Source organism: Scyliorhinus torazame, chromosome 3, assembly GCF_047496885.1.
Source record: "Scyliorhinus torazame isolate Kashiwa2021f chromosome 3, sScyTor2.1, whole genome shotgun sequence".
Lineage (NCBI taxonomy): Eukaryota > Metazoa > Chordata > Chondrichthyes > Carcharhiniformes > Scyliorhinidae > Scyliorhinus > Scyliorhinus torazame.
This window is the reverse complement of record NC_092709.1, coordinates 109,280,683-109,288,226: the sequence shown is the minus strand read 5'-3', so window position 1 is coordinate 109,288,226 and position 7,544 is coordinate 109,280,683. Positions and strand designations below refer to the sequence as shown.

The window sequence follows — 7,544 nt, the reverse complement described above, 5'->3', positions numbered from 1 at the left end:
TTGGTGTGGGGCAATCATCAAGCTTTATTTAGGGGCTGCTAACTATCGTGCGCGTGCGGCTAATTGTGCGAGGAGGGAGGGAGAGCATCCTCCCGCATGCGTGTCATTCCGGAGGGGCAATGCTAATGGAGAGAGGTTCTCCCGAGTGCAGGCTCTGAGGGGGTTTGTTTCTTTTCTGGTTCCCACCAGGTGGGGAAAGCCGCGACAGGCTGGAGCGCGAGCGCCTTCCCGCCACTTGAGCCCCCAGTGCAGCCGAGGCGGCGAGCGGACCAATAGGCGCTCAGCATCGGCACAGGGCACCACGCGCACACTGACATATACACACACACACACACACAGATACACACAGACACGCGCGCACACACACATAGCAACCAGGAAAAGTCCCTTCATGTCTTTCCACGAGCTACCTGCTCAAGCAAGGTGTGCAGCAGCAGGGCCAGCGGCGCGAGACTCGCTCACCTCCGCGCCACATTCCAAACAGGCGCCGCGCGCCAGCCGGGTGGCAGCAGCAGCGACGGCGGCGGCGCGAACCTCGTCCCCGGTCCCCCCGCGAGCGCCCCGCGCCCAGCGAGCCGCCGCAAGATGATGATGATGATGCCGCTGAACGGGAAGCAGGCGTTCGGCATGCCGCCGCCCCCCTCCTCCAGCCTGGCCGAGCCCAAGTACTCCAGCCTGCACGCCTCGCCTCCCTCCAACTCGTCCTCCACACCGACCAGCAACAGCGGCGGCTCCGAGACGATGTGCCGCGTGTGCCTGCCAACAGCACCGGTATGTATCTGCATAATCACCGCTTAAAGGCACAGTCCGACAGCCCCCCTCTCCCTCTCTGTCTGCTTGATGTTTTTTTCATGTCTGTACAGCAAATCACCCAACACCTCGGATACTTTCAACTTATGTATTCAAACTGCCTTGCCTTTCATATTAATTTTTATGACCTGGGTGGCGTGTGTGTGTGTGTGTTTTTAGCATTCTGGAAATGTTTTAATCCTGGAGTGAAGAGAATTCCCTGCTGACAGGAATGTCTGCATTCTATTTGCAATTGCAGAGCAATATATTCGGCGGGCTGGATGAAAGTTTGGTGGGCCGAGCGGAGGCGCTGGCGGCTGTGGAGATTGGAGCTCAGAGCAGCAAGAACCAGCCGTTCAAGCCGGACGCCACCTACCACAACATGAACAGCATCCCGTGCAGCTCGAGCTCGTCCTCGGGGCCCATCACTCACCCTCCCCCCCATCACCCTCCCCCCCATCACCATCACCACCATCACCACCACCACCATCACCCGCACCACCAGCACCCGCACCAGCCTCACCAGAACCTGGAGGGCGAGCTGCTGGAGCACATCTCCCCCGGCCTGGGGTTGCCCACCATCACGGCTCCGGATGGCAGCGTGGTGTCTCCGCCGCCGCCCCCCGGCCCCCCTCACATGGCGGCCATCAACCACATGCACCAGGCCATGAGCATGGCAGCTCACGGCCACGGCCTGGCCGCCTCGCACCCGGGCCTGGGCTGCATGGGCGAGGTGGACGCCGACCCCCGCGACCTGGAGGCTTTCGCCGAGCGCTTCAAGCAGAGGAGGATCAAGCTGGGGGTGACCCAGGCGGACGTGGGCTCGGCCCTGGCCAACCTGAAGATCCCCGGGGTGGGTTCGCTCAGCCAGAGCACCATCTGCAGGTTCGAGTCGCTCACCTTGTCCCACAACAACATGATCGCCCTCAAGCCCATCCTGCAAGCCTGGCTGGAAGAAGCCGAGAAGTCCCACCGGGAGAAGCTCAGCAAACCCGAGCTCTTCAACGGCGCGGACAAGAAGAGGAAGCGCACGTCCATCGCCGCCCCGGAGAAGAGGTCCCTGGAAGCTTACTTCGCCATCCAGCCCCGGCCATCCTCCGAGAAGATCGCCGCCATCGCCGAGAAGCTGGACCTCAAAAAGAACGTGGTCAGAGTCTGGTTTTGTAACCAGAGGCAGAAACAGAAACGGATGAAATACTCTGCAGGTCACTAGTCTGACTTCATGGGGCAAAAGAGCGAGAGACACAGACTGGAACTTTCTCCCCTACCTGATAAATAGTTCAACTGGACTTCCTGAATCTACAAGGACCTTGCCCTGGGCCGTGAACAAGTAAGATAATTTTCTTTCTTTCTTAATGCCACCCACTGCCACCGAAACAGGACAAGTCGAAGCCCGATTGTGAATGGGTGTAAACTGAGAATTGCAGTTTGCAGATGCGAACAAATGAAACAATTTCTTTTTTAATCGTAACTAACACCGTTTACAAAAACAAAACTGAATGAGGACCCACTGAGCTGAAATGACAGTGTTTGCAGAATTGCTGTTACATTGATTTGAGCTTCATGTTTTGGATTGCGTTCGTTCTTTTATTCTTCCAACTATCACCTTTTCTACACCCACGTTCACTCTGCGCCTTGAAACGAACCGGGGGAAGACCAATCTGAGTGGTTAAGCTGCAGTACTGTTCCCCTTTGCATTTGATGGAGGATCTCGTGCAATCGATTGTTTAGGGATTGCACAAATGCTCTTTTTTCCCACAGAGCTATTCCATCATCATAGGAAACCTACAATCTTGTCACAATTTTATTGGGAAATTATATCTCTGTGCTCAGCACTCCTCAGCCTCCTACTGTATCATTGCGGACGATGGCCCCCAAATTTCTCTTTAAATATCACTCTGAAACCCCTTTCCCACTCAACAAAAATGCTCTCCGCCATGCACGGAGATGGCTGTTGTGAGCAGCCAGGAAATCTCACCCTGTGTCTGAAAGCTATTATTAGATTAGTGCCAAACAACCTAAACCTGAATTATTCATTCAGACCGTCTACAAAGTTAATTTCGTGTACACTTGAATTAATTCCGCCTGTTTAATTCAAGTTGTGATAACAGCAGGGTAAATAAAGGGATTATTTAATTATTTAATGTTTAATACAGTATGTTGGTTGATAGAGTGTAAGAAAAATCGATTGGAAAATAAGAAGTGTCCGTGTATCTTAAGGACATACCGGTAATAAAGAATAATGAAAATTCACGCTGAAACGCCATTCCATGATTTTTGGTTGAAAACGTGTCACACCCCCCCCCCCCCCCCAAAGAAGGCAAATAAAAAGGATTCATCCTGTATATATTTGTATAAAATTTAAAGCATTATTTATTTCGTCGAGTTTTTTGTTCCTGGGGATTCCCTCTTGCATTTCTGTGACAACGCACAAAAAAAGGATCAAGTCTTGGCTGTAAAGATTTGATCAAAGTAACTAATCTTTGTCGATCGATCATTAAAAATGCAACATAGATGTAACCGTCGTGGGGTCTGTTTTGATTCTGAATGGGGTTTATTTTTAATTCATGCATATTGTTTTGTTTACTGGAGGGAAGAGGTTGTAGAGGTGCGTTTATAGAAGTTAAAATAAAACTGCACATTTTAATGACCATGGGCGATTGATGCACTGCTGAAATACCTTGGTGTTTGGTACTGGCCTATCTTTTTAAAATAAATATTAAATAGAGGTACATGTATATTGTAAATAACATTCGATGGACTTGATGCACATATAGATATATTCTTACAAATTTTGATGTGTTGCTGTTATAGCAGAAACATTTTTACGTGACGAGCGCACGATTTCTGTATGGCGTATGGCGTTTTAAACATTTTGTTTCTTTGTTTGCTCTATAGAGGTTTTTCCATTTCATTTATTGGTGTAATTTAATGTTAAGTTATTGACATTCCGGTTATTAAAATGACTTATTTCATTAAGCAATTCCTTTGACTATTCTTTCGAAGTTGAGTCATTTTAGTAAAATATGTTGTATGTTTTCATCGCAGACGTGTTCCTGAGTATTTGTTTCACTATCATTTTGGATGTAGGTAGTTTTACCAGTAAAATAAATAAATTGACTTTTGATTTCTTAGCATGAAGTAAACATCGTGTTTTTGAAATAAAACCCATAGGCTCCTAACTGTATTTTTAAAATAATATGCAGTTTTCATAGATTTAAAAAAAAAATCACTGTACCTTTTACTTTACATGTAAGGTTCCGCACAGTCTTTAAAATAAAAAAGTGATCTATTGACTTTATTGTGATTTTTATTGCTGAATAAGTGGCATAATAGAAAAGGTTAAAACCTTTGCAGCAAACCCTGAATGTGATTTAATTCGATATTGCCCGTTCCACATGAATATTATATTTTATGATGTGTAAAGTGGCGGTTCAAGGCACCAACTAAACTTTTGCTTTGACTAACGGACGCGTATTTGTATTGTGAAAATAACAAGTAAAACGTGCTCCACAAATGCACGTGCATTATCTGATACAAGTTATTTTAACCCACAAACTAAAGCGTCTTTGCTTAGTAGTTATAGAGACATGATCCTGTTGTTAATGCTTTGGCAGTTCACGCCTGGATTGCCAGTGAGGGGTAAAAGGTACCTCGGAGAGATTGCAAATATTCTATTAGACTCCAATCAGAGAGTCTGTGGAGAGTAGTGTCTGTCCCAGGAGCTCCAGGCTGCCAGATGTCAAAGCTCGACGCTCTCAGACTGCCGGCAAGCGGGCCTCTTTCACAACGTCCACATAACCTGTTTTGCAACGGATCAGTTGTCCAAGAGAGGAATGCTTTAATGATAAAACAACACCTAAAAAAATCTAACGCGTGTGGGTGAGTGTACGATTGGAATTTTTAGAAAATGGCTGGTTGTTAACAGCAAAATACTGGGGACTGGGGAATTAATGCCACCTAGAGTCAGCTATGAAAAGCCGTTGTGGTTTTAACTCAACGTACAACATATTTCTAATAAACACACACCCCAGTAGAAACCAAATGGTCTTCCAGTTTTGAGGATCAAACTCCATTCAGAATTATCCAGTGGGTAACTGGAGCCTTGATGAAACTGGATGTTCACTATCGTTGGAAATCATTGGAATACCCACATTGGTCTTTTATAGAAATACAGCAGTTACTACAGTATTCATGTCGAAATGATAGCTAATAATAATAGGATTAGTGCCTTCAGTTCAGAGTTACTTTATGTATCCTTTCCCCCTGTAGACTAATTAAACGGTAAACCACATCAGAGTGCATAATTCCCTATATCTGCATCACAAGACTCTATTAGCACCTGTAAATGTATTATTATTTGCATAGAATTAGTAGAAATACTGAACCCGCTAATCATTCAAGTCTAAATACATTATGTTAACTTATAGTTGTATCTGAAGGCAACAAAAAAGTTGCTCACTGAACAACATAATTATTCTGAAGGACAGCGAGCGAGTTCACGGAGGCGGGTCCCCAAAGTCAATATTATTTCAAATGGAATGTGCCTCCAAAACCTGTCAAAAATAGATCTTCCTTATTTCAACACACAATTTTACAGCAGATTCCTTCGTTGTTTTTATTAAGCAAATCTGTTTGTAACGAAACGCAAGGTTGTTAACATTAAAGCCAGTAGCAATGTGGTATGCTCTCATTTGTTAGTTTGGGCTGTTTCATCGGCCATTTACACTGCATTGCTCAAATATGCTAATATTCGCACTGATACACGTTCCGTCCGAACCCAACCTGGTCTTACAGCTATAGCCATACAAGGTGATATATAAACGCAAACAGGTACAAGTCATTTCATAATCCCTAAACAAACGATGACTCATTTATTTTGCATTACCACTTACCATTCCTCCCGACCGGTTTTGGACTTGTGTATTCGGCTCACGTTTCCCTTGTTATGCCTTCTGCATATTGCTGCATTTGTTGATTGATGCGAGGCCAGCCATAAATACAAACACACACTGATCACGTTTTATGAGGTCAATGTTTTGTCCTGTTTGGGGAAAGCTTACGGCAGAGTTAGCAAACAATCGTCCAACTTTAACAGATCTTTATCAATTTCAGTTTTACGAACTCGGGTTTCCTCTGCTTATTCCATTATTTCATATGCTTTGAAAGTATTGGAGCATGGGTGGCGAACGATCATTTTTAATCGTCCATCTCCACGTAAACTCGCCGTTCATCTCGTGACTGATATGATGTTGTCATCCCTCCTCCGGTCTCATAAATGTTGATAAGGACGAAGCAAAATACAAACATGCACTTCAGTTAATCTTTAAAGACTATCTGATTTGAACTATCTGAGTTTGAAAGGAGGTGAAAAACATATTGAATGTAAAACTACATCATTTGCTGGCTTTCATTAAGAGACCTAGACGTGATTATCAGCGAAATGTAATGATTCAAGCACGAAATCCACGCAGATCTAACAAGTGACAGCTGTTAGTATGAAGCAGACCATGCAACTGGACATTTGCCCGGAGACAAACACGTTTACTCAAAGCTGTAAAGTTGCCTAGTTAAGGAATATGAATCGTAATTGCAGTTATCCTTCCACGATTAATTACTGAAGAGATTACAGATCCCGTCAATTACCATAGGGGATCATAAATATCGCACATCACACATATCGGGAAATACTAAACAACAGTGACCAGCTCACGTTATCACTATTTCTGAGTCTAGCTCTCTTTAGAGGGTACCTCGAGATTCTGAACTGTTAATAGTAATTACAAATACATTTTGCCATCGTGGAAACCTTATTCATTTTGAACCTTACGGTTTTAGGAAGATATCTTTCATAATGCCTTCTATAGGTGATCCACTTTTCTTATTATTTGACTTCCTAATACTGCATATAGCCGCATATATGTACTCGACCTTCTGAGGCTTTATACAGGTTTCCTCCAAGACAAACCCCTGGACTAAATGGACGGAGGATTTCTGAAGTTCTGATTATTAAGTTCGAAGTTAAATAGTATAACTTATTTATGCCACCAACTATTTTGACATATTTTGACAACTACTCTCTCCGGTTACTGGTTTCTTAATTTACATTTGATTGTAATTATTATATCGTGCCTTGTGCTTATGTTTGGCGAGGTAAGTAGAAGTAACCTGCGCTTTAACAATGAGCTGGTAGTACTTAGTAATTACTGTTCTAAAGACGTCTGAAAGGACAAGTCTGAATGTAGCAATGGTGCCAGTAAAATATTACAGATTAATCAGATCATTATAAGAATCACCAAGAGAGAGAGGCGTTTGTGTCAAATTAACCACTGTAACAAGGACCCGGAGAAGAATCTAAACTTTACCTCGCCCTCTAAATGAGTCATTCACTAAAAGGCTATTACGGGAATTAATAAATTACACAGCGAATTGCGGAATCCAGATAATTACAACGAATAAGTAAGTAATCATTAGTTATCTCAGCTAATTACTCTGGGTCACAGAGAGTTGGAATATGAAATCCTCACCGGGAATTAAAATTAACTTTGCATAGTGCTCGTCTTTGCTTGACATCCCCAATCTAGTCACATGTCAGCTCCCGAGTGAGGAAATACTCCGTTAATTTAAGAGCGGAGGAAGGAATCTGAATGCGAAAATACGAATTGAGATTGACTTTATTGAATGTTTCCATGTTTTAACATTCAGGCACGTTTCCTTAATGTAAAACATTTCTAAACGTATTTGTAATATTGCAC

At 43.9% G+C, this 7,544-nt stretch overlaps 1 protein-coding gene across 1 annotated transcript; it reads left to right on the top strand.

Annotated features, from left to right (window-relative positions):
- Positions 1-201: 201 nt before the first annotated feature.
- pou4f2 (POU class 4 homeobox 2) lies at positions 202-4,049 on the top strand. Its single transcript, XM_072496102.1, has 2 exons — positions 202-771; positions 1,049-4,049. The coding sequence occupies exons 1-2, from the start codon at positions 586-588 to the stop codon at positions 2,000-2,002; spliced, it is 1,140 nt and encodes a 379-aa protein (XP_072352203.1). The 5' UTR covers positions 202-585; the 3' UTR covers positions 2,003-4,049.
- Positions 4,050-7,544: the final 3,495 nt, after the last annotated feature.

Excerpts from the sequence above, each read along its gene's own strand:
- pou4f2 (XM_072496102.1), top strand. The coding sequence starts at position 586 with ATGATGATGATGATGCCGCTGAACGGGAAGCAGGCGTTCGGCATGCCG. Across the intron at positions 772-1,048 it reads TGTGCCTGCCAACAGCACCG|AGCAATATATTCGGCGGGCT; the intron begins GTATGTATCTGC and ends TTGCAATTGCAG.